The sequence below is a fragment of the Rhinolophus hipposideros genome (genome assembly GCF_964194185.1).
Source record: "Rhinolophus hipposideros genome assembly, chromosome: 14".
NCBI classification, from domain to species: Eukaryota; Metazoa; Chordata; class Mammalia; order Chiroptera; family Rhinolophidae; genus Rhinolophus; species Rhinolophus hipposideros.
The window spans coordinates 60696717-60723809 of record NC_138060.1 but is presented as its reverse complement, the minus strand read 5'-3'; the positions used below and the strand labels follow the sequence as shown (position 1 = coordinate 60723809).

General features: G+C 59.5%; 1 protein-coding gene across 3 annotated transcripts; it reads left to right on the top strand.

Moving 5' to 3' along the window:
- Positions 1-257: 257 nt before the first annotated feature.
- Positions 258-27093, top strand: PLXNB1 (plexin B1). 3 transcript variants are annotated; one of them, XR_013994931.1, is made up of 39 exons: positions 258-360; positions 3995-4045; positions 4765-5877; positions 6725-6907; positions 7237-7365; positions 7476-7576; positions 7857-7989; positions 8261-8417; positions 8719-8827; positions 8904-9012; positions 9405-10091; positions 10305-10427; positions 10621-10743; positions 11152-11245; positions 11329-11501; positions 11643-11794; positions 13269-13374; positions 13567-13703; positions 14019-14195; positions 14406-14577; positions 14751-14993; positions 15716-15892; positions 15970-16118; positions 16596-16696; positions 16797-17014; positions 17163-17341; positions 17503-17569; positions 17770-17916; positions 18622-18790; positions 19064-19167; positions 19244-19328; positions 19545-19717; positions 19873-20033; positions 20123-20270; positions 22238-22302; positions 22443-22518; positions 23508-23582; positions 24747-25363; positions 25404-25486. XR_013994931.1 is itself a non-coding variant. In XM_081073308.1 (38 exons), the coding sequence occupies exons 3-38, from the start codon at positions 4771-4773 to the stop codon at positions 24849-24851; spliced, it is 6381 nt and encodes a 2126-aa protein (XP_080929434.1). In that variant the 5' UTR covers positions 258-360; positions 3995-4045; positions 4765-4770; the 3' UTR covers positions 24852-27093. The 3 variants fall into 3 exon arrangements, 2 of the variants coding, with proteins under 2 accessions (XP_080929434.1, XP_080929433.1); XM_081073308.1 differs by having other exon boundaries at positions 14784-14993; positions 24747-27093; XM_081073307.1 differs by having other exon boundaries at positions 24747-27093.

Here is a 27093-nt window from a genome sequence, read left to right as displayed (position 1 = left end):
GGAATGCGGGGTCCCGGGCGGCTCGGGGCGCGCGCCCGGCTCTCCCGGCTGCTTCCGGCCTGGCCTGGGCGGCGGGCGGGGGGAGGGCGGCCCGGCGGGCGCGGGGGGAAGGAGCGGAGCGGGCCCGGACGACGCGGCTTTGTCTCCTTTGTTCCGGGCGGTGGCAGCGCCGCGGCGGGAGGGGCGGGCAGCGGGCGCAGTTTTCCGCCCCTCGGTCTCCGGGTAACAGCTGCGGCTCCGTCAGACCCACCTCCGGGGGGGGGGGGGGGTCGGGCAGCGAAGTCGCCGCGCGCAGATTCCCGAGCCCGGAGCGGCTGGCGCCCGCCTCGGCGCACTAGTCCCGCGGGGCCCAGCCGGGCGGTGAGTGCGGGGACCCGGGCCGGGGCGGGGGGGACCGGCACGGCGGTGCACCCCGGGGTGAAGGGCCTGAGGCTTCGACCCCGCGGGGCAGGGATAGCCCGGGTGAGTGGTGGGCGGCTTCGGTCCTGGGAGTTGGGACCACACTTCTTCGCGCGAAGGGAAACTCTGGCGGCTCCGCCTGTAACGCGATTGGGAGACAGAGGAGGTGGAGCTGCTCCTCCGCGCCCCCTCCTCGCCGCCGCCTCAGCTGGAACCGGCCGGCCCCTTCCCCGCCCTCCCAGGACCACTGGTGGGGTCCTTGCCCCGCGGTCCGGAGAAGAGGGAGGAGGGTCGGGGAAGAGCCGACGGGAAGGAGAGGCTTCCCCTCGTGTAGTAGCCGCCCTACCAGGCTGCGCTCAAGGCGGGCTGCGAGCCTCCTGCCACGCACCTCCAGAGGGGGACCCCCCCTTAGTACACTGACGGTCCTTGAGTCCTCGCGGGGGCCGGGTAAATGGTGGATCCTCCCACCCCACGTCAACACACAGACAACAGGGCGAGCAGTGTGCGCTCCAGCACTGTCAATGAGTAACTCTTCTCCTGGCTGGACCCTGGGAGCCCAGCAGGATCCCCGAAAGGAAAGGCCAGTTTCTCACTGATCCCTGGGACTCGGGACTCGGGACACGGAAATGACGGCTGCTTATGATGACCCGTCTTCAGATGTGGAAGGGCAGAGTTTGTGAGCCCCTTTGGTTGGTGAGGACAGCCTCTCGAGGGTCCAGTTGGTGCTGGCTCTTTGCAGACAGAAGTTAGGCAGCCTTGAGCCTTGCTGCCGAGATCCACAGAAAGGTGGGCTAGAAGAGACCTCAGCACAGGCCTGCGCACAGGCCGAGAGGCTGTGGCTGTGAGTCTGGACGGGGCCTGAGATCTGCCCAGTGAGCACGAGATCCTAGCTGTGCAAGTTGGGGACGTGAGGCCTGGCTCCAAACCATCCTTTTCAGTCTTCTCTGGCCCGGTCATTAACAAAAGTGGGGCTCACACCTTGTCCTCGGAGAGGCCAAGTAGCTTAGAGAACCCCGTATCTCTCCTATTGGCTAGGTTTCCTTGGCTATGAAAAGGGGGTTCTTTCAAAATACCAGGAGCACCTGCTCTGTGTTAACCTGTTCTGAGTTGCTGGGGCCTCTTGAAGTCCTGCCTTCAAGCAACTTCAACTCCATAGTGGGAGGGTGGAACGGGCAAAAGTGCCCTTGGTTGGTGCCACTAATGCCAGGCACACACCGTATCACGTTCAGCAGTCAGAGCACATGCAGTCCTCCTGCCTTCTGTTCTGCAAATGGGGACTCTGAGGCTCATAGAGCCCAAGGCAGAGCTGCAGTGTACTCAGCACCCACCCAATGGGCTCCGCAGCAGCCCGGAAGGCTCCCTAGGACATGATGGCTGGGAGTCAAATTAATGGGACAGACAGGGAGTGGGCATTCCAGGCAGTGGGAACAGCCTGTAGTTCAGGCCGGCAGGAATGAGGAGCATGTGTGGGGGAGCACTGGCATGGATTGGATGTAAGAGGGTAGGCATTGGAGAGGTTTGACCTTTGTCACAGGCTCTAGAGTCCCCCAAAGACTCAGGGGAGGGATGTGCTTGGATTCCCGTGAAGTGGGAGGGCCTGGGGGCTGCTCTGTGGCCTGTGGCAGAGGTTAAATGAAATAGGAGTGCCCAAAAGGGAGGAGAAATTGTCACTGTCCTTCTTTTCCTCCTCCCCTACTCAAGGTATGTGGGGAAGGGCAAGGGGTACCAGGCGGTGTTCAGAGATAGAAGAAGCCTGCCATTTTTCCCAGGGTGGGTCAGCCTCCAGCCTCCTCTGGCTTGGCCAGGAGTTGTTCTGATCCCACCCTTCTTCCTGTGGGCCACCCCGTTGTGATTTTACATTTGGGAGTGTCTTGGTTGCTTCCCCTTGAGGAGTAGAGAACCTTGGCACATAGTAGGCTCTGAGCAAATGTTTGCAAATGAATAAAGGAGTGAGTGTTGGTCCAAGTATGGGCCGTCTGCCCCAGGCGTATCCCAAGCAGGAGGTGGCCTCTGCCAGTCCCCAGGCAGACCCTGCCTTCCAAGAGGAGGAAACTTTCTTCTCTCACCCCTGGAAACAAGGTGGGGGGCTCCTGGGAAGGCTGGCTTTGCCACAGTCCTGGGCTTCTCGCCGGGTTCACAACTCTCCTTGCCGCCCCCTTCCCTACCCCCTCGGGTGGTGAACAGAGGCGGCCTTGTTCTTGCTCCCATAGAGCTGTCCTGTTCTCTGCACACTAAAAATGGAAACCCCCAAGCTATTTCGGGAGCAGTGCCCAGCCGAGCTGTGGCCACAACTCCCCTGCTCCCGCTGGGCTGCTGGCCTCTCCTCCGATCCTTGCGCCTTGCGCCTAGCTCCTGCGCCTAGCTCCGCTCACTCTGGGGCAGCCCCAGGGACACCCCGTGGGGCCCTGGGCTGGGAGGAGCTGACCTGGGCTGAGGGAAGCTCTCCCACAGGCAGACCGGCAGCTGGATGGATGGCGGGAGGGGCTGGGCAACGTGGCCTGGGCACAGGCAAGTAAGGGAAGTGTCTCCCGGCCTGTAATGTATAGCCTGTCTCAGCACTTCACCAACTCCTGGAGCTCCTGGCTGGGGACCACCCGGGGCTGGGGAAGATGGTGTTGCCATGGTTTCCTGGTTCCAGCAGGCCTTAGCTGGGGCCTACAAGGAGGAGTCTGTGAAGAGAGCAGGCACCCAAGTTCTGGGAGCTCCTGGGGCTGGGGGGCTCAGCTGGGCATGATGGTGACTTCTTTTAGGACGGCACCCTCCCTCCCCCCCACTGGGCCCTGGCTCTGCTCTGACCTTCAGGGGAGGAAATAGCAAGAGATGGCCTGGCTTCCACAGCCCTCCGGGACAGGGCTTGAACCAGGGAAATGTGCGTGGATCTATATGTGTGGGTGTCTGAATATGGTGGTGGTGTGTATGTCTTTGGTAGGTGGGTGTGACATGTGCCTGTGCAAAGTGCATGTTTGTGTGATTTGTGTGTTTTTGTGTCTAAGGAAGTTGTCGCTATGTGGATGAGTCTTTGTGCAGGTGTGTCAGCATCCGTGTGTCTGTCTGTGTTTCTGTGTCCCGATTGTATCTGCACACTTGTGTGTGTATGTAAGTACCCATGTGCTTGTGTATGGGTGTGTGCACGCAGGCGGGGTGATGTGTATGCTTGGTGTGCGCGAGCATGTGTCTGCTTATGTGCTAGTGGCAGTTTGGGCTGGGACAGCCCCTGGCCTGTATGGAGAGTGTGTACCTGGGTGCCTTGATAGAGTGGACTCTGACAGAGGGTGAGAATGGGAGAGTGCCAAGAAGGGAGGAGAAGGGGCTGCAGGGGGACATGGCCATGTTGGGGGCCTCACTGGGCCCTGCCAGCCATAGGACTCCTTCCTAGCTGCCCTTTCCCAGGACCTGCGGGTGCCTGGTTCCACTGCCCTCCCCCTCTCTGTGTGGGCTCTGAGGAGGCGTCCCATGTGGAATGTGTTTGGTGGCCAAGGGCCAGGCTGGGCCCAGTTCCACCGGCAGGCTGGCCAGCGGGAAGGGGGTACCTCTGCGGCTTCCACATGCCTGCAGCCCAGTCACCAGCTTGATGCTCTGCTTTCTCCTTGGCTAGGTGACTCACACAGGTCATGCAGTTGTCTCCTGACCCAGCCGGTCCTGCCAGGTGAGCCTGACTTCACACCGAGGCATCTGGGAGAAGTGTGACCTTCATCTTTCCGGGGGGCTCTCCAGGATGGGGTCCAGGCTTTCAGGCCCCATCCCTGGCAGCCTTAACCTCCCTCTTCTCTCTGGCCCTTTGGTTCTATGCTTATTACCCTTTTGGATTCCTGCCTGAAAGGCCCTTCATCCAATTCTTGCCCTGCCCTAACCTGTGAGTGGCTCATGGGACCTAGCCCTCCCTCCTCCTTCTGCCCAGGAAACTGACGGCTCTGAAAGGGGCGCTGCGCCGTCCTCGGGGCTCTGCGCCGTCCTCGGGGCGCTGCGCCGTCCTCGGGGCTCTGCGCCTCTCCCTCAAGTCATCTACTCTCCTGCCCCTTCCAAGCCCCGGTCCCTGGGGATGGGATGTTTCCTACAATCTGCCCCTTTAGCCTCTCACCCTCAGACCCTGTGGTAGGTGACGTGGGGCAGTGCAGGGTGAGGGTAGGGTGGGGTGCAGGTCTCCTGAGAGAATAGTGCTTGTAGAGACGGGCAGTGTGGAAGTTTCCAGAAAAGATCTCCTGACCCCTTGCTAATGTGTGGTCCTGGGGTATCCTGGACTCCAGTGCCTGTCTAAGCCTGGTCCTCTCCTCACCCCCTGGGCTAGGAGGGGTATCTTGGCAATGGCATAGCCCTATCCCTCACCAGTGGCCCCACGTGACCCTGCTCCAACTCTCTCCCTGCCAGGTGACCATGCCTGCCCTTGGCCCAGCTCTTCTCCAGATGCTCTGGGCCGGGTGGGTCCTTACCCTCCAGCCCCCTCCACCAGCTGCTTTCACTCCCAACGGCACATATCTGCAGCACTTGGTACAGGATCCTACCTCAGGCACCGTCTACTTAGGAGCCACCAATTTCCTGTTCCAGCTGAGCCCTGGGCTACAGCTGGAGGCCGCTGTGCCCACTGGCCCTGTGCTAGATAGCAGGGACTGCCTGCCACCTGTGGTGCCTGATGAGTGCCCCCAGGCCCAGCCTACCAACAACCTGAACCAGCTGCTCCTGGTGAGCCCAGGGGCCCTGGTGGTGTGCGGGAGTGTGCACCAGGGCGTCTGTGAGCAGCGGCGCCTAGGGCAGCTTGAGCAGCTGCTGCTGCGGCCAGAGCGGCCTGGGGACACCCAGTACGTGGCGGCCAATGACCCTGCGGTCAGCACGGTGGGACTGGTAGCCCAGGGCTTGGCTGGGGAGCCCCTCCTGTTCGTGGGGCGGGGATACACCAGCAGGGGTGTGGGGGGTGGCATCCCTCCCATCACGACCAGAGCCTTACGGCCACCGGACCCCCAGGCTGCCTTCTCCTACGAGGAGACTGCCAAGCTGGCCGTGGGCCGCCTCTCTGAGTACAGCCATCACTTTGTGAGCGCCTTTGCACGTGGGACCAATGCCTACTTCCTGTTCCTTCGTCGGGACCTGCAGGCGCAGTCGAGAGCCTTTCGTGCCTATGTGTCCCGTGTGTGCCTGCGGGACCAGCACTACTACTCCTATGTGGAGTTGCCACTGGCCTGCCAGGGTGGCCGCTACGGGCTGATCCAGGCCGCGGCTGTGGCCACATCCCCAGAGGTGGCCCGGGGGGAGGTGCTCTTTGCAGCCTTTTCCTCGGCCGCTCCCCCCACTGTGGGCCGACCCCCGGCAGCAGCTGCCGGGGCATCTGGAGCGTCCGCCCTCTGTGCCTTCCCCCTGGACGAGGTGGACCGCCTTGCGAATCGCACTCGTGATGCCTGCTACACTCGGGAGGGCCGCACCGAGGACGGGGCCGAGGTGGCCTACATCGAGTATGATGTCAACTCCGACTGTGCACAGCTGCCTGTGGTGAGTCCCAGCACTGCCACAGCCCTTGCCCATCTCTGAGGCCACTGGCCAGGACGTCACTGCCAAGCAGCTGCCTGGGGAGTCTGAGGCAAGTTGGGGGTAGTGTGGGGGCGGATCAGGTCACTAGATGTTACGCACTTGGTGTCTGAGCCGTGGAGGCATGGCAGACACAGAGAACCTACGGGAAGCATGGCAGCCTCCTCGAACTGGACGCTGAAGGGGTGGCATTTGTGTAGGTGGACTGAGACGGTGTCCGGCGTTCTGGGGTACGGCACAGCCACCTAGAATGTGTGTGTGGGGTAGGACCCATTGTTTTAGGTTCTGGAGCAAGAGGGCAGGTGAGGTTGAAACTTGTTTAGCTCTAGCCTCAGAATGGGTTAAACAAAAGGGAAGAAGCCGCACACATGAGTCAGTGAGAGGTAGCAGGGCCCAGGTGAGTGGACTTGGAGATGAGGGTGCAAGCTTAAGAGAGGCTTTGGAGAAGCGGTCCAGGAGAAGGCTCCTCTTACGCATATGCTGCAGGAAGCAACTCCCAGGCCAGAGATGGGTGAAGGTGGGGCCCCAGGCAGATGGGGCTCAAAAAAAGGGGAAGGAGCAGCTGGAGAGTGTTCGAGGCAGCTGGAGATAAGCCCCCAAGGCAAGGCTAAGGATGTCACTGTGGGAGATGTCAGGGAGGGCTGGCAAGGGGCTTGGGGCAGGGACGAGGCTGTCCCAGGAGGCCCTGCAAAGAAGACAGAATTGTTCAGGGAGGGCTGGCAGGGGTTCTGAGGGAGTGGATGGTCGCCCAGGAGGACGGTGCAGGGAGCTTATCCAGGGAGGGCCTTATGGTGCTTCCTGCTGCCTACAGGACACTCTGGATGCTTATCCCTGTGGCTCAGACCACACACCCAGCCCCATGGCCAGCCGTGTCCCCCTGGAAGCCATGCCAGTTCTAGAGTGGCCAGGGGTTCAGCTAACAGCTGTGGCGGTCACCATGGAGGATGGACACACCATTGCTTTCCTGGGTGACAGTCAAGGGCAGCTGCACAGGGTGAGTTCACAGGAAGTGCTGGGCCCTACCCCAAAGTCTGGAGGGGACAGGCTGTTGGTGACCAAGCCTGGGCAGAACCTCCCCCGTGACCTCTGGGGCTGGGATGTGGGATCTCACATGCTCCTGGCCCCAGGCTGTGAGAGATGACCTGTGCTCTTCCTAAAGCTGGGTAATGTTTATCTGTGATCTGATCCTCCACTTCTGCCTGCAGGGCTGGGTGGTGTGACCTGTACTCCTCGGAGGAAATATGCCTGTACATTGTGGGGAAAGGGCATCTTGAGCCTGTGGCCATGGTCTTGGGTCCCAGACCTTGTGGTCTCTGATCTCAGGTCTACTTGGGTCCGGGAAGTGATGGCCAACCATACATCACACAGAGCATCCAGCAGGGGTCTGCAGTGAGCAGAGACCTCACCTTCGATGGGGCATTCGAGCACCTCTATGTCATGACCCAGAGCACAGTGAGTGCCAGGCGGGAGCTGGGGCCTGGCTGCTAGAGGGATCTTGGACGGGGCCAGGGTGAGCCCCTGGTGTTTGGATGGCTGGCTCCAAGTCCTCTTTGCTGTCACAGCTTCTCAAGGTTCCTGTGGCCTCCTGTGCCCAGCATCTGGACTGTGCGTCCTGTCTTGCTCACAGGGACCCTTACTGCGGGTGGTGTGTGCTCCTCGGCAGGTTAGTGCTCTGCCGACTCCTAACCCCTTCTCCAACCCCACCCTCAGCCTCTTGCCCTCAGTGCTCCTGCATAACTGCCCTACCCAGGACTCTCAACTCCTGACCCCAGCACCCTACTCTGTCCCTACCCTGGTATCGGTGCCTTGCCAGGGCACACAGCCTGGTGTCATGGCCCCCTTGAGGATCCTGCCCAGCTCCCCAGGAGCATAGGTGTTCCTGCCCCATGAACTCCCAGTGGCCCTGTGAGGGTCACAGGTGGACGCTCATCATTCTCGCCCAGGTGCAACCGCCGTTCCGAGTGCTCAAGGGGCCAGGGCCCAGAGCGGTGGCTGTGGAGCTTCCAGCCTGAGCTGAGCTGTCTGCAAGTGGCAGCTCTGAGTCCTGCTAACATCAGCCGAGAGGAGAGGAGGGAGGTGAATGACCAGAGCAGGCGGGGCCCTGGTGGGGATGGCTCTGGTGAAGGGTCGGCACTTTGGATTTCGGTGTCAGATGTACCAAACACCACATGGCCTTGTACAAGTCACTTCTCTTGGGGCCTCGCTTTCTCCATCTGTTACTAACCAACCAGAGGGTGTTTGTGAAGGCTTGGGGTGCTGATGCCTGCCCACATTGGGTGCCCCTTAAGCTTGAGCCCTGATCTGCTGCCCAATGGCTCCAACAGTGTGTCCTGGCCTCTCTTGGCAGGTTTTCCTTTCTATACCTGACCTGCCACCCCTGTGGCCGGGGGAGTCATATTCCTGCCATTTTGAGGAACATCAGAGTCCTGCCCTGCTGACCAGTTCTGGTGTGATGTGCCCCTCACCAGAGCCTAGTGAGGCCCTAGCGCTGCCGGAAGGAGCCGGTGGGTGAGAGCAGGGGTCAGCCCCAGGGCCTGGGAGCCCTGCCCTCCTACTATCTTGCTCCAAGGGGTGTGGTCGGGGTGAGGTGTGAATCCAGAGCCCTGAAGCGACGCCTTTCTCAGAGCCCCCCACTAGTCCCCATTCCCCTAAAGTCCCCATTTTGTGCCCTGTGGACTGTGTTCTTCTGACCTCAGGTAGCCTTCCCCATTTGGGGTGCATACTCTGTGTGGTCTCAGGACAGCGGCTCGGGGTCTGAGCACCCCTCCACACACCTTAGCCCTTGCCTCCTCTCCCTTTTTGCAGACCACATCTCTGTGAGTGTGGAGCTCAGGTTTGGCGCCGTCGTGATTGCCAAAGCTTCCCTCTCCTTCTATGACTGTGCAGCCATCGCTGACCTCCACCCTTCTGCTCAGTGAGTCCCTCACCCTGGGCCCCAGTCCGAGGGCTGTCCCATGGCGACCCCTGCCCCATGGCTGTGCTCTGTGCAGGTGCCAGGCCTGCGTGAGCAGCCGCTGGCGGTGTAACTGGTGTGTCTGGCAGTACCTGTGCACACACAAGATCTCGTGTGATTCCGGGCCCATGGTGGTCAGCCAACAGGTGAGCGTGACTCTGGGCTGGGCCACATAGGGTGTTTGGGGTCCCCTTATAAGGGTTTCTCTGATGGCCCGGGGTCTGTGTGCCTGCCTGCCCCTGTGAGCACCTGAATTGCTGTGTGTGATGGACTCACTGGAGAAGGCTGCCGCCGTCCTGCCTGTTTTAGGAGAGGACATTTGTAGCTGAGAGGCGGGGAGGTCTGGGCCTCGTGCCCCACCTCAGCACAGAGGCCCGGAGCCTGCCCTCCCCTTTTCTCCTTTGGAGAATTAATGGGCTGTTTTTGTTTCTCTTTCCTTGGTCTCCTTTCCTCTTAACATTCCCTTTGCCTGCCTGCTGCCTGCTCCCGCGCCTGCCTGCTGAGTGGCCCCTCTCGTCTTTCTCTGCCTCCCCCTCAGAGCCCGCTTCTTTCCTCAGCCCCTCCTGCAAGAGATGCACCTACCCCTTTCCCACCTGTAGACCCCAAGGCCACGGTCAGCCCTGCTCCTGACACCCTTCCCATGAAGCCTGGGGCTCCCTCCTCAGCCCCAGCCTCAGATGTTCCATCTGGGGCCACGCCTTCCCTGCTCAGCCCCTGGGGGCCACGGGCAGGTCCCAGCCCCACACCTGCCTCGGCCTCCACAGAGTCACCGCTCCATGAGGAGCCTGTCCCTCCCAGCCCCCCGGACAGACCTGGAACTGCTGTCCCTGCTGTCACTGACTTCGGACCCACGGCCACACCCGAGGACCTCTTGGCCTCCCACCCATCACCCTCAGATGCAGCACCACGGCCCCTTGCCCCTGCAGACCCCGGTCCTGAGGCCTTCCCCTCTGCGGTACCCCTGGACCAGCCCCCCAGCACTGCTCCTGCCACCACTTTCCCAGGGGCCGCTGGCTCCACAAAGCCTGCTCTGGACTGGCTCATGAGAGAAGGCGGCGAGCTGCCCGAGGCGGACGAGTGGACAGGGGGTGACACGCCCGCCTTCTCCACTTCCACCCTCCTCTCAGGTGATGGAGACTCAGCTGAGCACGAAGGCCCTCCTGCCCCCCTCATCCTTCTGTCCAGCCTCGACTACCAGTACGACACCCCCGGGCTCTGGGAGCTGGTGAGGCCCAGCCCAGGAAGGAGGCCTCAGGGGAGGGCACTGGGACAGGTGTACCCGCGCTCACCTTGTGGTTCTGCATTCTGCATCGGCAGGGATCGAGGGGCAGGGTGGGGGCTGTAGCTTCATGCCGGCCTGGCCCCTGGGGCTGTGTGTGGGAAAGGACGGGGGTGGCAGGGTAGGCTCCATAGCCTGCCTCGCTCTTGGTGCCTGCAGGAAGAGGTGATCTGGGGGGCAAGCTCCTGCCCTTGCGTGGAGAGTGTTCAGGGCTCCGCACTGATGCCTGTCCACGTGGAGCGAGAAGTCCAGCTGCTGGGCAGGAACCTGCACCTCTTCCAGGTGAGCGTGTCTTGCCTGCGGGCGTCGTCGTGGCCTCCTTGGCTGTGGGCAAATCATATACCAGCACGAGGGAGCAGGAAGAGGGCCCCAGGTCTCAGACCCAAGCCAGGGGCTGTGCTGGGGGGCCTGCTGGGCTCACTGGGCCCAGCTCCTGAAGCTACCCCGACAGCGCAGCCATGTCCTCTGCCCGCAGGATAGCCCAGGAGACAATGAGTGTGTGATGGAGCTGGAGGGCCGCGAGGTGGTGCTTGAGGCCCAGGTCGCATGTGAGCTGCCTCCGGAAACCCAGTGTCGTGTCACGTGCCAGCAGCACCAGGTGCAGATCACGAGTCGGGGTGGGCCAGGCGCCCTGGCCACAGGCTGGCTACCACCCTTAGCGGACTGCACCCCCTCCTCCCAGCCCATGCTCTGACCCCGTGGCCCTGAGAGAGTCTTGGTTCTCCATCTCTGACCTCTGATCCTCGTCCCGTGGGGTCCTTGTATCCCAGCTCTGACTCCCCGCCCTGTGGCCCCTGGCCCCACTGCGTCCTTCCATTCCAGTTCTGCCTCTGACTGTGTGTCCCAGGAGTCTTGGTAGCTCTAACCTCTGACCCTATGGTCCCATGGTGTCTCTGTACCCCAACTCTGACCTCTGACGTTGTGTTCCCACAATGAGTCATTTTGGTCCTTTCTCTGACACCCCCTCCCCCAGCCCTAGACTCTGACCCCACTTCCATTTGTCCAGCTCAGCTATGAGGCTCTGCAGCCAGAGCTCCGTGTGGGGCTGTTTCTGCGTCGGGCCGGCCGTCTGCGAGTGGACAGTGCCGCGGGGCTGCATGGTGAGCTGCCTGGGGCTGCTCCTGGCTGGTGGCAATGGGGCTCTCCCAGGCCTGCCTCTCACACTTGTCTCTGCCACCCCCAGTGGTACTATATGACTGTTCCGTGGGACACGGGGACTGCAGCCGCTGCCAAACTGCCTTGCCCCAGTATGACTGTGTGTGGTGCGAGGGGGAACATTCACGCTGTGTGGCCCGGGAGGCCTGTGGCAATGCTGACGCTGTGGCCACCCAGTGCCCTGCACCCCTCATCCACTCGGTGTGTTGAAACTCTGGCATGTACCTTCCTCACTGCTGCCCTTGGAGGGAGGGTGGGTTGCTGTGGGCCCAGGGGGCCCCGAGCGGGGAGGCTGGGGCTGTCTCTCCACGCTGTCAGTGAGCCGTCCTTGTCCTGGAACAGGTGGAGCCACTGACTGGGCCTGTAGATGGAGGCACCCGTGTCACCATCAAGGGCTCCAACCTGGGCCAACATGTGCAGGACGTGCAGGACATGGTCAGGGTGGCTGGCGTGCCCTGTATGGTGGATGCTCAGATGTACGAGGTCTCCAGCAGGTGAGCTGGCTGGACCAACGAGCCGGTGGCTGGGCTCTGCGGTTGGCTTTCCTGCTCAGGGCGGCACACCCACTACTCATCTGCCCTCCCCTGTCCCCATTCTTTGGTTCTGGTCACAATGCCTCAGTGCTGGGGTTGGTGTCATGCACACACCTGTAGCTTCTGGGCCTGGGCTACTGGGGGGGTCATTCCTGGGCCTGGGGCCCAGCCACTGTCTAGAGCTGTCAGGTGATTCTGCTTCCTGGCTGCACCCAAGTGTCCTCGCCTGGCTTTGAGTGACTGTGGGTGTAGTTGTGATAGCAGGGTCTTCAGATTCCAGATAGCTATGCTCAGGGGCTGGCCTTCACACCGACTGACTGTTCTCCTCTAAGCATTGCCCCAGGCGGGCTCTTCCCAGAGGCAGACGTGTGGCACACCTGCTGAGTGCCAGGCTTCTCCATCCAGTCCCTGAGGTCCCTGCCTCCCAGGGCTCGTGGGTTACAGAGGTTCTGGCTCATGGGGACACGTCTGGCAGTTGCAGGGTCCCAAAAGTGCATACATGGGACATCGCCAAGGAGATATCCACAAGCAGCAAGTCCCAAACCCGGCTTCATGTCAGGGTTACCTGGACAGCCTGTCCAGAACCGCTGCAGAGCAGATCCTTAGACTCACCGGGGAAATCTGGGTCTGTGGGCGTGCGCTGGGGCCTGGTAATCTATGTTTTAAACAAAACTTTGCTAGAGCATGTAGCTTTTCCCCCTCAATGTGTTGTGACTGAGAACTTTAGGTGACTGTCTAGACTGTTAATGATTTTAGAATCATAAAACTAAAGAAACTTATGAAGTGATTTATAATGTGATTAAAATATATTCTGACTGAAGCCTCTCCTGGATAGTTTACACATCACTTGTTCTATTTCCTCAGAGTATTTGCAGTGACCGTGACAATGTCACGAAGTTAAGCCACTATAGGCTGCACATTCTGGAAATTAATTTGCCCCAAGCTTCTGTTTCCTGGCCAAGAACCAGCATTTTCTTAGATCGCTCACTTTCCATTCACGTCTATACTCAGACCTGACTGGAGGCTTTCAGGGACCTTTTTTCATGAGGAAATCAAATTTCCACCACTTTGCAAGTGGTGCTGTGCACACGTTGATGACGGCCAGTTGGACCCACTCATTAGCTCAGCAACTCTCCCCCACCACTAGCCTTAAAGGGCTCCTTTGTTAATTTGTGCCACACAGAGAAATTCCTCCTTGTTAGGGGGCCTTAGGGTTGGACTCAGATGATTAAACCACGAATGTTAATTCTTAGGTGCCAGAACCTCCAGGTATGCCAGAAGGAATTCCCTCCAAAGCAAGAAAGATTTCTGTCAATCTTGCGGAGGATGGGGGAGTGGGGAGACCACCTGACTTAGTGGGGCAGGAAGGCACAGCCAGGTTAGTTTGAGGGGCCCTTGGTGTGGCCTGGCACCCCAGCCTGCTCTGTGCCCACAGCCTCGTGTGTATCACTGAAGCCAGTGGGGAGGAGGTGGCAGGCACTGTCACAGTGGAGGTACCAGGAAGAGGACGCGGCGTCTCAGAGTACAACTTTGCCTACCAGGTACATGACTGCTGAGTTGTGCCCCCCTCCACCACCTCAGCTGCTGATGGGCCACCCGCTCTGGTGGCTCCTTCCAGCCCATCTGGTTTCACTTTCCTGGGCTCCCCACCCCAGGGTCTTTTTGTCTGCCTCAGGCTCCCATGCCTCTGTCTCTGGCCTGATGCCTGTCTCTCCCTATCCCCCTTCCCACAGGACCCAAAGGTGTACTCCATCTTCCCAACACGGGGCCCCAGAGCCGGGGGCACCTGTCTCACCCTGCACGGCTCCAAGCTCCTGACTGGACGACTGGAGGACATCCGAGTGGTAGTTGGAGATCAGCCTTGTCACCTGTAAGGGCTGCTTCCTGCTTCCTCATTCTATAAAAATCCGTGCATTCCAGGGAGAAGACGGAGGGGTGGGATGCTGGGGAGAGCAGAAACGGGGAGAGGGCCAAGTTTCCTTCATCAGAAAGTGGCCAGCCCCTCCTGAACCTGGGGCTGTCATGCGAATGCAGCTTCCAGGTCCTCTGTGGAGATGGCAGTCAGCACTGAATGGAAGTGAGCTGAGGCCTGCATGGGTCCTGTGTCTTGGAACCGTCCTTTTCTCCTTCCTGTGCCCACTCTGGCCAGCCGGGCCTGCCTTCCACTCCTACCTCCCTTCCCTAGGCTATTGGAGTACCAGGAAGAGCAGCTGCAGTGTGAGACCAGCCCACACCCCACGCCTGCCACGCTCCCTGTGGCTGTGTGGTTTGGGGCCACTGAGCGGAGGCTTCAACACAGCCAGTTCGAGTACACGTCAGACCCCAACGTCACTTCTGCTGGCCCCACCAAGAGTTTCCTCAGGTACTGACTGGGTCAAGGGCATGGCTGCATGACATGTGGCAGGGAGGTCTTTGCAGATCCAGTACATGGAGGGGTTTGTAGGGCTTTATTGCTGGTGGGAAGAGGGACCACGTGACTTTGGGCTGGGGATGAGCTAACCTAACTGGCACTGGGCTGTGCTTTAAAGCCTGGTTCTCATAAGCCATGACTGGCTCACATGCTGTGTTACAGTGGAGGACGTGAGATAAAGGTCCGTGGCCAGAATTTGGATGTGGTACAGACACCAAGAATCCGAGTGACTGTGGCCCCGCGAACACTTGGGTTGGGCCAGGAGCTCGGGCGGAAGCGCCGCGGGATCCCGGAAACAGCATGCTCCCCGGGAGCCTCCTGTGGCAGTCAGCACGTAGGATACCCGTAGGATACCCCGATACCCCTGCCTGTGCTGGGCTGGTGTCACCCACCTCACCCAACACCGCCCTGTGGACAGCCGTGGGTGGCGGGGACCATCTTTACTGGGCCCTGTTTTTGCGTGCCCCCTCAGCTGACCCTCCCCTGTCGTTCCGCCCACTGCCCCAGTTTGAGGAGCCATGCCATGTGAACTCCTCTCAGCTCATCATGTGCCGTACACCTGCCCTCCCGGGCCTGCCCGAGGACCCCTGGGTCCGCGTGGAATTTATCCTTGACAACTTGGTCTTTGACTTTGCTGCGCTGAACCCCACACCCTTCTCCTATGAGGCTGACCCCACTCTGAAGCCCCTCAACCGTGAGGACCCCACCATGCCATTCCGGCACAAGCCTGGAAGTGTGATCTCTGTAGAGGTACTGCTCCTGCTGGGACCCAGGCGCTTTACTTTGCTGGACAGTATTGCCGTGTGTGGCAGAGGGGGCATGACAGCAGAGTAAGGATGGACCTGGCTCCTCGCCCTTCATGTGGCAAGAGCTGAGCAGGCGGGTGGTGGAGTGCCTAGCCCGACGCACCTAGCAGCGGCCTAGGTCCTTGGCCTGGGTCCTGATACACTCCATGGCAGGCATCAGAATGACAATATATAAATGGTTTGGCACACGCAATAGGTGGGTGGCATGGTACACAGCAGGGGCCTGGGCTGATTCCCATTTGACAGCCTGACTCACGCAGACACACACTTGGCACGTATTCTGACACATGCCATAGGTAGACAACCCATCATCACTGACCTGGCAGGCCAGCCGACGGAGTAGGGGTTCTGGCTTTGCAAGGCAGCTGGGCAGAATTTGGGGCAACTTTAGAGTCTCCAGACTTTTAGCTCTGGAGAAGGTAAGACTTGAGGAAGAAGGATAGGGAAGGGCAGTGAAGGGTCAGGCTGGGGGGACAGAATGGAAGACATCCACAGGACTGTCACTCCACATGCAGGGGTGAGGTGTTCAGGCACCGTAAGCCCTGCTTCTGCGGGTGAGTCTCAGGACCGTCCCGCCCATAATTAGGGAGATAGGATCTGAGTGACCACCAGCTCCTCCCCTCAGGGAAGAGATCTGAGTGATAGATCAGTGACCCCATGTTCCAGGGGGAGAATCTGGACCTTGCAATATCCAAGGAGGAGGTTGTGGCCATGATAGGGGACGGCCCCTGCGTGGTGAAGACGCTGACCAGGAGCGACCTGTACTGCGAGCCTCCTGTGGAGCAGCCCTTGCCCCGGCACCATGCCCTCCGGGAGGCACCTGATGATTTGCCTGAGTTCACGGTCAGTGGGCAGGCTCCAGACTGGGCCAGGCATTGGTCCTGTGCTGAAGCCTTGCTCACAGGTGGCTCCCCACACAGGTGCAGATGGGGAACCTGCGCTTCTCCCTGGGCTTCGTGCAGTATGATAGCGAGAGCCCTATGGCCTTTCCCATGGCAGCCCAGGTGGGCTTGGGGGTGGGCACCTCTCTTCTGGCTCTGGGAGTCATCATCATTGTGCTCATGTACAGGTGGGTACTGCCAGATGGGGCTGGGTCGGGGCAGGAAGCAGGGTGTGGCTGGACTGAGAAGGGGCAGACTGGACCAGGGGTCAACAAACATTTCCTATAGAGTCAGAGTAAATATTTGGCTAGGTGGTCTTGGTTGGAACTGCTCAACTCTACCATTCTAACACAAAACACCCTCAGACAATAGTGCAAACACATGAGCATGGCTGTGTTCCAATAAATCTTTATTTACAAAAACAGGTCAGGGGTGTATTTGACCTGGTTATGGTTTGCTGATCCCTGGGCTAAACTGTGCTGGGCTAGACAGGACATGGGTGGCTGTGACTTGTCTCGAACATGATAGGCTGAATTATTCTGGGCTAGGCCTTGGCTTGGTTGGCCGTGGCTGGGTTAGGCCTAAGCAGGCCTGGGCCATGTGGGACCAGCAAGGGCTCTGGCCTCCTCTAGCCTTTCCCGTCCTGACCTTGGTGTGCTGAGCAGGAGGAAGAGTAAGCAGGCTCTGAGGGACTATAAGAAGGTCCAGATCCAGCTGGAGAATCTGGAGAGCAGCGTGCGGGACCGCTGCAAGAAGGAGTTCACAGGTGAGGCTGCAGAGAAGGGGTCCCAGGCTCCAGGGCTGTGCCCAAGCCTGCTCCCATGACATGGGACAGGCGCCCAAACCTGGCCTTTTCTGCTCAACAGACCTTATGACTGAGATGACAGATCTCACCAGTGACCTTCTGGGCAGCGGCATTCCCTTCCTTGACTACAAGGTGTATGCTGAGAGGGTCTTCTTCCCTGGACACCAGGAGTCACCCTTGCACCGGGACCTGGGTGTGCCTGAGAGCAGGCGACCTACTGTGGAACAAGGGCTGGGGCAGCTCTCCAACCTGCTCAACAGCAAGCTCTTCCTCACCAAGGTACAGGTCCAGCCCCTGACCCTACCCCACTCCTGGGCCCTCCTGGCCCCGTCCTCCTGGCCCCGCCCACATCAGCCCCGCCCCTTCTCCATCCCTTGGTTTTGGAATAGGCCCTTCCCTCCCACCCATTCTCTCTCTCTGGCACCAGTTCATCCACACCTTGGAGAGCCAGCGCACCTTCTCAGCTCGGGACCGTGCCTATGTGGCATCTCTGCTCACCGTGGCGCTGCATGGGAAGCTTGAGTACTTCACTGACATCCTCCGTACCCTGCTCAGTGACCTGGTGGCCCAGTATGTGGCCAAGAACCCCAAGCTGATGCTTCGCAGGTCTGTGTGGGTGAGAGAAGCAATGGGGGCTGGGTGGCTGCGGACAGCTGGAGCCAGGAGTGGAGTCAGGACCTCTGGGGCCTGGAGGTCTGCAGAATAGAGTCCCACAGACGCACCTGCTAACCCTGCTCCAGCTAAGCCCCCCTTGCCTGTCATTCCAGGACAGAGACAGTGGTAGAGAAGCTGCTCACCAACTGGATGTCCATCTGCCTCTACACTTTCGTCAGGGTAAGGGACGCAGAAGTGGATGTGGCTCCCCTCCAGGGCGGGGCAGGACTCTGCAAACCACGCAGCCCCCGGCCTGCATGAATCATGTCTTCAGTCACCTTAAGCCCTCTGCATCCTTCCCTAGTGTGGGTTGTGTCCCATATACCTGTGCCCATGCCTGTCACCTGTCCCGGCGGCGCTAATTGCTTGCCACTCTCCAGGACGCGGTAGGGGAACCTCTGTACATGCTCTTCCGTGGCATTAAGCATCAAGTGGACAAGGGGCCGGTGGACAGCGTGACTGGCAAAGCCAAATACACCCTGAATGACAACCGCCTTCTCAGAGAGGACGTGGAGTACCGTCCCCTGGTGAGGGAGAATGTGTGTGCACGTGCTGGAATGTCAGTCTTGGCGAGGGTGAGGAGGGTGAGCCTGTGTGATTGTGTATCTGTGTCTGTAGGAGAGAGGCCTTTAGCTTACAGGATAGAAGCTTGAAGATAGGGCGTCAGAAGGTCCCCAGGCTTGGGACCCATAGGGTCATGGTGCCCATAGGTAGCTCTTCCCTCGCCTACGTCCTTGCTGTGCCAGGGCCTGAGTGTTTGCCTGACGGGGATCTCAGTGTCCTGCCAGGAATGTGATGTGCCCACCAAGCGGGGAGCCACCCTGGCAGCCCTGCCCATCACATCCCTCTGGGTTTGCTTTCCCCTTAGTGACCCACCCCAAGTTCCTTTGGGAAAATCCCATTCAGGCTCTGCCAAACCTGCTCCTCCGTTAGGCTGCTGGGGACTTTCCTCCGGTGCCTCAGCTGAGCCAGGAGCCTGGAGACCCGAGTTAAGAGGGACTTGTGTTCCCTCATTTGTCTGCCACTCACCCCATAGATATTTACTAGTTTGCTGTGCCAGGGAGCCTCTGTCCTTGGGGGACGCAGGCAGGCGAAGAGACAGGAATTAGGGCTGTTTGGTGTCTGGAGGTCAGAGGCAGTGGCTTCCCATGGCTTGTCCCTGTCCTTGGCCTTGTGTCTTGGTCGTCCCACGTGTGGCATGAGCCCTGAATGCTCCCATGTGTCCTGTGTAGACCTTAAATGCCCTGCTGTCTGTGGGGCCTGGGGCGGGAGAAGTGCAGGGTGTGCCTGTGAAGGTCCTGGACTGCGACACCATCTCCCAGGCCAAGGAGAAGATGCTGGAACAGCTTTATAAAGGAGTGCCTCTCGCCCAGCGGCCAGACTCCCGCACCTTGGATGTTGGTGAGAGCAGAAGGGAAGGGCGGCCTGGGGACCGGAGCCAGAGTTAGGGCTGGGCTGGTCCTGGACCAGCTCTGCTGGCAGCTATTGTCCAGTGGGGGTGGGGTGTTATGAGTTGGGGCAGAGCTGCTGAGGGGCACCTGCTCCTGGTCTTTGGAGAGGTTGGGTAGGGCTGCCCCTAATGGAGGTGCCTGTGTCCCCGTGGAGGAAGAGACAGGTTCCATTGCAGGAAGGGTGTCCTGGAAGCCCTAGACCATGCCCCATTTTCCCTTGCAGAGTGGCGTTCTGGGGTAGCCGGGCATCTCATTCTTTCCGACGAGGATGTGACTTCTGAGGTCCAGGGTCTGTGGAGGCGCCTGAACACCCTGCAGCATTACAAGGTGGGAAGAGTGGGAGCCAGAGGAGGGGTATGGTGGCGTGGGGCTGATGGAGGGGGTCACCAGCTGTGGTTAACAGGTCCCCGACGGAGCAACTGTGGCCCTGGTCCCCTGCCTCACCAAGCATGTTCTCCGGGAAAACCAGGATTATGTCCCTGGAGAGAGTGAGTACTCTCCCACCCCAATGCCCTCTGCCCTTGCTTTGCCCAGTCCCCAGTAATGGGGGGAAGAGCCTGGACCTCAGGGTGGGCTGGGTCTACTTCCCTTCCACCCCGAGAAGCCCTCCACCGGGTGCCCCCACTCCTGGGAGTTGGCAGGACCCCACGATCCAGGGGAGGGATACATGATGAGGGCTGATAAGTGGTGGGGTCTTGGCACAGGGACCCCCATGCTGGAGGATGTGGATGAGGGGGGCATCCGGCCGTGGCACCTGGTGAAACCCAGCGAGGAGCCTGAGCCGCCCAGGCCGCGGAGGGGCAGCCTTCGGAGCGGGGAGCGCGAGCGGGCCAAGGCCATCCCCGAGATCTACCTGACCCGCCTGCTATCCATGAAGGTGGGGCAGGGACAGGACGGCCGTGGGGTCTGTCACTTGTGGGATTTGGGGGTGGTGTGGGGCTCACACGGGCCTGCTGCCACGAGGAGTCTGAGGCGGGGCTGGGGCTGAGGTCCCCTTGCTGACCGCACCTCTGTACCTCCCCCCCCCCGCAGGGCACCCTGCAGAAGTTTGTGGACGACCTATTCCAGGTGATTCTCAGCACCAGCCGCCCTGTGCCTCTCGCTGTTAAGTACTTCTTTGATCTGCTGGACGAGCAAGCCCAGCAGCATGGCATCTCCGACCAGGACACTGTCCATATCTGGAAGACCAACAGGTGGGGGAGGGGCCAGGCAGGCCAGCTGTGCAGGACCTTCTCTCTTGTCTTTGAAGCACACTCACTAGCGACCCCTTCCCTGTCCGCAGCTTGCCGCTGAGGTTCTGGATCAATATAATCAAAAACCCGCAGTTTGTGTTCGACGTGCAGACATCCGACAACATGGACGCGGTGCTCCTGGTCATTGCGCAGACGTTTATGGATGCCTGCACCCTGGCCGACCACAAGCTGGGCCGGGTGAGTGGTCGGGGTGGACATGGAGGGCCTGGGTGGGTGGGGCAGCGTGGGGGGGCAGTGCTGTGCAGGTGCACACATTCCAGGCTTTCCTGAGACTCGAGGACGAGGGCCAGGCAAGGCCTCTGCCTCCAGGCCCCAGGCCAGGCGTTGTCCTCAGGCTCCCTGGGGGGTGGCAGTGCCTCAGTTATCAAGAATGAGCAAGGGCAGGGGTGCTGTGTGCTGATTCGTGGGGTTAAGACATGGCAGAAAGTGCAGACTGTGGGTGGCAAGAGCAGGGCCTCTGGGTGAGGGCTTACCCCGAGGCGGCAATGGGAGCCACTGCAGGCCTGGGAACTGGACGGGGTGAGGGGTGTTAGACTTGAGTGTTAAGTTCAGTCTTCTGGCAATTGTGCAGTGGATGGACTGGAGCCAGGAGTCCAGACAGGAGGCTGTGCTGTCCTCAGGACCAGCAGTGGCCAGGTTTAAGCAGGACAAAAGGGGGTATAGGGCAGGCTGAAGCTGTGGGGTGAATGTGGGGAATGAGGAAGAAGGAAGGGTCACTTGGGATTCCTGGGTCTCTGGCTGTGGTGAGGTTAGACTTGGAGGAGATGAGCCCGAGGTGGTGGTGGGGCCACCAGGAGGTTTCCAGGTGGAGACGTGACTTCTACTGTTGCAGGGCAGCTCCAGGCTGCCTGGTGCTTTTGATTCCTAAGGGCGGTGGAGGTGTCTGCCTGCCAGTGCAGTGGAGAGGACACTGCCAGGCATGGAGGGCGGGGTGACGAGGAGTGCTCGGAAACAGAGATAATTGGTCAGGGCCGTCCGGTCACACAGAAGGTGGCATGTGTTGTCACCGCAGTCACAGTCCGGAGAGTCCCAGAACAGATACGGGGTCACCCCTAAGACTGCTCAGGCACCCTGCAGGCAGGGAACCTCAGGTCTGAGAAGGGGGCTCTGCTTAGCCCAGTCCCTGGAACAGTTGCCCTGGGACCTCTTGAGAGATACATGACCTCTATGAAGAAACAAAGTGGAAAGTTCCACTGTGTAGCGCTATTTCTGGGGGGCCACTTTTGCTCTGCGTGCTCTCGTTGTTCTGCCTGCGATGCACTGAGCACCGCAGGGCCACAGCAGGGCCCCGTGGCCACCTCCACAGTGGGTGCTGTGTGGTGGCTGGTTTTCTGCCTGATCGTCACACTGCCTCTTCTTCCAGCCAAACTGCAAATGCTTCCTGGGTAGCTCAGCGATAGTCCAATCCAGGAATGCCAAGTGTCCCGCATGGAGAGTTGGTGGGGAGGCACGCCCCCTGCCTCGGGCCCAGGGCTCCCATTCCTGCTCACAGCGGACGGGCGGCGCAACCTTGCCTCATACTCCCAGCAGGATCAGGATGAGGGAGCAGGTCCAGGGAACGGAAGTGTGCTGCCCGGAGCCCACAGCCACTGGGGCAGAGCTGGGAGTAGACCCCAGTTCAGTAGTGGAGGATGTCTGGGTGTGTCAAAATTGTGGGCTCTGATCTGAGAGACTTGCTTCAATTCCTAGCTCAGTCACTCAGGAGTGAGGTAGTCTGGGCAAATTACTTAATCTCTTGGGTCAGTTTCCTGATTTTTAAAATGATCACATGGGGAACAACAGCATGTGGGGAAGCAGCATAGGGCTGCCCGTGGCACTGTGCCCTTCCTGCCCTGCGTGCCAGTCATGCGCTGGATCCAGGTGGAGGCACACAGAGCAGAGAAATGACCTTGGAATCATTTGGGGAGAAGCTCGAGGGGACAAAGGCAGAGACTGGATGTCAGTGGAATGGGGAGTAGAGGAAATCTTTGCAGAAGGAAATGGACTAGGGTGACCCACCATCCCGATTGCCTGGGACTGTAGGGCGCTCCTGGGAGTCGGGACTTTGAGTTTAAAACTGAAACAATGCTGGGAAACAAAGTTGATCATGCTCCAGGGGCTCTCATCCTCCTTTCCCCTTTTACTACTTGCCTGCTGGCGCCCAGGACTCCCCCATCAACAAACTTCTCTATGCTCGGGACATACCCCGTTACAAACGGATGGTGGAAAGGTACGAGGGCAGGGGAAGGGTCTGGAGGGGGCAGAAGGGACGGATTGGTGGGTGTTTACAGGAGAGGCCCAGGGATGGGCCTGTGGGGTGAGGAGTGGGTTTGTTTCCCCAGCGACTGCTGTCCGCATGATCTCTGGCAGGTACTATGCAGACATCAGACAGACTGTCCCCGCCAGTGATCAAGAGATGAACTCCGTTCTGGCCGAGCTGTCCCGGGTATGGTCCTCTGTCTGCTTGTTGGGCTAAGCACAGGCCGCCTCCCTCTTGAGAGTCCCTCCCGCTTCACGCTGTTCCTTTGCAGGGAAGTCCTCGGAACCTCAGTAGAATGTTCCAGTTGCCATTTTGAAAGACCAGGGCTCCCAACTTTTCATCAGAGAGCAGCATGGGTCTTATCCTAGCCGCTGTCACCTCACCTGACTCAGCTGGGTGCTGGGAGGCCTGCAGCTCGTGTTGGGGTCTGTGACCCCATGACAGCCCCACGGCAGCTAGGTGGCTGGGATTCAGCTCAGGGCTACCCGGGACAGCCTGGCCTTGTCTTCCTATGGCTCATGCTTTCCTTGGTGGTGCAGACATGTCCTTTCTACTCCAGAAGCAGCCTTAAACATCAACCCCAGGGAGTTTATAAACAATGTTTCTGAAATGACAATGACGACCATAACTACAGGAATAATGGCAGCTACGATTTGGGGGGTATTGCTACGTGGGGGGTGCTTTATCTTTTCATTTGTTCCCCATAAGAGCTCCACAACTTAGGTGATGTCAGCTCCATTGTCCCGAGGAGGTTGAGGCTCAAAGGTGTCCCTGTAGAGGGGCCTGACTGTCATCTCCGGAAAGACTTGAGTGAGATCGGAGCAGAACAATACAGGGTCACCTCCTGAGCGGCATCTCTCTCGCTTGGCTCTGCAGTCCCCTGGGATGACAGAGGGTCCCCGCTGGAACCTCAGGGGGAGAGAGGCAGGGCCCTGGTGGAACTCCCAGACCCTGCTGCAACTGCCTACCTGGGGTGTCTTCACCAGGAGGCCCTTTGGCCCTGACCCATCCCTAGCTGAGCATGCCTGGCCTGTGACCCCTGATCTGTAGGGGGGCCCATCCTTTCCTCCATCTCCCAGGCCCTCTTCTCCCACCTCCACGTTCCCTAAGTCCTGGGCCTCCTCTGGTGGCTGATGGCATCCCTCATTTCTCTCACCTCTCTCTGTCCTCCCTAGAACTACTCTGGAGACCTTGGGGCACGAGTGGCCCTACATGAACTCTACAAGTATATCAACAAATACTATGACCAGGTGGGCAGAACCTGGGGCCCTGATGGGGGCTGAGGAGATGGACGTGACAGGGTATCTGGCCCTGTGACTCTCATGGGGACCATTCGGGAACCCCTGGTTCTGTTCCCCAGCACAGATTAGGGGAGGGGCTGGGCATGGGAAGCATTCTTCAGGCATGCTTTCTGGTATTGGTGTGCTCTTACCTGTCCCCACCCCCACATCCAGGCTCCTCAGCAGGTCTCCCAGGCATAGTGGTGGTGGGCAGCTGGGGTCCTACCAGGGCCTGGAGATGGTGTGTAGGCTGTGCTGGGAGGACACAGCTGCCACCTCTGCCCTGAACTTGCCCTGGCTCAGATCCCTACCCAAGTCCACGGGTGCCAGTATGCTGTGCCCAGCTATCCCTGTGGGTGTGGGCGGCATGGGCTTCTAGAGAGGAGGGTCCAGGCACAGTGCCAGGGGTGGGTGAGGGCACAATGGAGCCGGTGAGGATTCTGGAGGATTCCTGGGCTGAGAGCCTCAAGATCAGAGCCCCACCAGTCAGCCTACTGAATGTGCCTGAATTGTCCACTCGGACGTTTGCGGGAAACCAGTGCTGTGGCCGTTGCTGTTCAGAGATAAGGAGCCTGCCTCGTGGCCCAGGCCTAACGTGAGGACAGTCGTTTAACAAATGCTCAGTGTGGTGTCCAGGCACTTACTCTGAGTGGTGTGAGCCTCAGCGTCGGGCATGGGGGACGGGGATGTGTGATGCATCTTGTCCCCTGTGCAGACACGGCGGGTGAGCCCCTCCAGGTTCCTGCCGTCCCCTCTGTGGTGGCCCTCATTTGTGGTTCTGTTGTTGTTCATGTTTGGCCAGTATCTGGCCAGCACAGGGCTTCTAGAGGTTTTGTGGGGAGAAGGCCAACATGGCGGGGGGAGCTGATTTCCACTCCGAACGATTTTCCTGGGGGAGGTGGATATATGTTACCATGAGTGCTAAGTATTTCAGTCTCCACCTCACTGGTCCTTAAAACCCCACAGTGACTTTGCTGAGAGTCTCCCCTCCCACTGAGGCCCTGAGGTCACATGGGAAGTAGTGAGTGGTACTCCCAGCTGTGCTCCAGTACTGAGGAGGCCCCTTGAAGTTTGCGGCAAAGGCAGACGTGGAGGTGGGAGGCCTTCCCGACGGCATCGGTCTCTGTGTTTCAGATCATCACTGCTCTGGAGGAAGATGGTACGGCCCAGAAGATGCAGTTGGGCTATCGGCTGCAGCAGATCGCAGCGGCTGTGGAAAACAAGGTCACGGATCTGTAGGGACCCAGCACACCCTGCTGTTGCCTCAGCCTCGCCTGGGCAACTCTGGAACCTCGAGGGACAGACCACCTTCTTAGATGCCTATAGTGCCTGACAAGCAGAGTTAGTGGAAGGTGGCCCCCAGTCGCCTGGTGGCTCTGACCTGGGCCCTGCTGGACTTAACTCGCAGACCTGGAGCTGTGAAGCCGTTGGGGTGGTACCCCGCCTGCTCCCCGAGCCCCGTGACTCTGTGGGCTGTTTGTGGGATGTTAGTCTGTGGGGAGTCAGGGACTAAGGGCTTTCAGAGAGTGGCTGGAAGGGCCTCCAGCCACCAGAGACTGTACTGTTCCTGAACACTGGCCTTCACCCCACCGGGATTCCGCGGGGAAGGAGGAGGACCCCCACTTCCTGTCCTGTCCTCCATCAGCCCTGACCTCAGTTTAGCTGCCTCTGGCCTTGTTGCTGCTGCCACGTTCCTAGGTCCGAGAGATGTATGCCTTTCCTAGGCTACTGCACACTGACCGCTCAGCCTGGTTGGCTGCCTCAGGGCCACCCTGCCTCAGAGGCAGCCAGTGGTGAGGGGCATCTGCTGCAAGGGGCCTTGGGGAGAATGGTGGCCACACTGACCCAGTTCTTTATTAAAGGATAACACACTGCGTGGCGTCTGGTATGTGTGGGCTCAGCCCCTCCCTTAGTAGGAGGGTACCAGCTGTGTAGCTGGGGGAGGTCTCATGGCCCCCACATAATGCTCCAGACTGCAGGGCTGGCTTGGCTCTCCGTGGCCCCCAGGCAGGGCTGACTGGGGTCAGATTCCATGAAGGAAATGAGAGCCCCATCCAGGACGGGGCTGGGGAGGCTTGCAACCCACGTGTGTGTGGGGTGGTCTGTATTCTCTTCGGGGGGGGGCTGCCTTATCTGTAAGTTGAGTGTTCTGAATCCTCCATTCATGTTCCATTTATCTAGAAAGGAACTGGGAAAGGGTGACATCGTTGCAGCCAACCCTAGGCAAAGTGGGTCTTGGGGCCCTTTACCATAGTCCTGTCTGAACTCCCCAAGCCCCTATAGTTCCAAGCGGCTCCTAGATACTGGGTTGTCTTCTAAGTCAATGCATCTTGGGTGGGGGCTCCCACATGAAGGCCCCTTTAGATGGTTTTCCTGATTTGTAGCTGGTGAACTTCCAGACTGTCTGTCTACGGAGTCTTGTGTTGCTGGCTCGGTCTGTGGGGCTGGGGCTTGATGCCCCCTTGGCTGAGACCACCTTGACCTCAGCAGGAGGCCAGCCTGCAGAACAGAGGCCAGCGCAGAGCCCTCAGGGTCTTCACAGGGCTCTCTGCTTACTCCCATAGCCCAGAGCCCTCCCTTTACCCCCAGCCTCTCTCCGCTTCTGACACAGAAGCCCCACCCCCACTCGGGCCTTCAGGGACGGCTTGAAGAGACAGAGGCCAAGGTGAGTCCACTTCCCTCCTTACTGGCCCTAAAGCCATCCCAAAGTCCTTGTCCCTAAGACAGCAGGAGCTACATTCGTATGTCCATGCCAGTGTAATCACAGCTGCTCTAACGTCCTCCCTCCCCATTTCTGCCGTGTCGGGACCCCAGTCAGAAACAGGTCAGCAGTCAGGTGCCATCATTTGGGAGAATGCAAGCTTTAGTGCTTTGATTGGGTGCTCCAGCCAGGATTTTTAGCAGCTCAGAATGGTTCTGACTCCCCATGGCTGCTTTGGCCAAACCATAGAGTTGATCCCCCAAAGAGACTGTCCCAGGGAGCAGGGGTGCAGTTTGGGGTGTTCAGGCACAGAGGGAGGCAGCCTTGTTCAGCACCATAGCCCTCTGTTCCAGGCTCAGGCCACTGCAGGTTCTAGGCGGCCTGTTAAGGGTTGGTGAGGGCTCAGGGGACAGGAAAACCATGTGCCTGCACGCTTGGCAGGATGGGTACTGAACATCCTCTGAGTCATTCACAGCTCAGCCCTTCCAGATCATTGTTCTAACAGGAGACAGGAGGAACTTCCCAGAAATCTCAGCCCCCTCGGCTGAGAATGGACAGTCCCATACCAGCGGGACTCTGGGATCGCTTACTTGGGTCTCGGCCACAATTTTAGGACATTCCAGTCTTTTCCTAATTTTTGTGATCGAAATTGCAAAAGTGAACCCTCATTGCTATATTTCCCACAAATATATGGCACGAAAGGATCTTGTTTCTTCTGATCATGGTGGTGGTGGGGGGGCGCCTTACCATGTTACCATATTAAAAGAACTTTTACATATT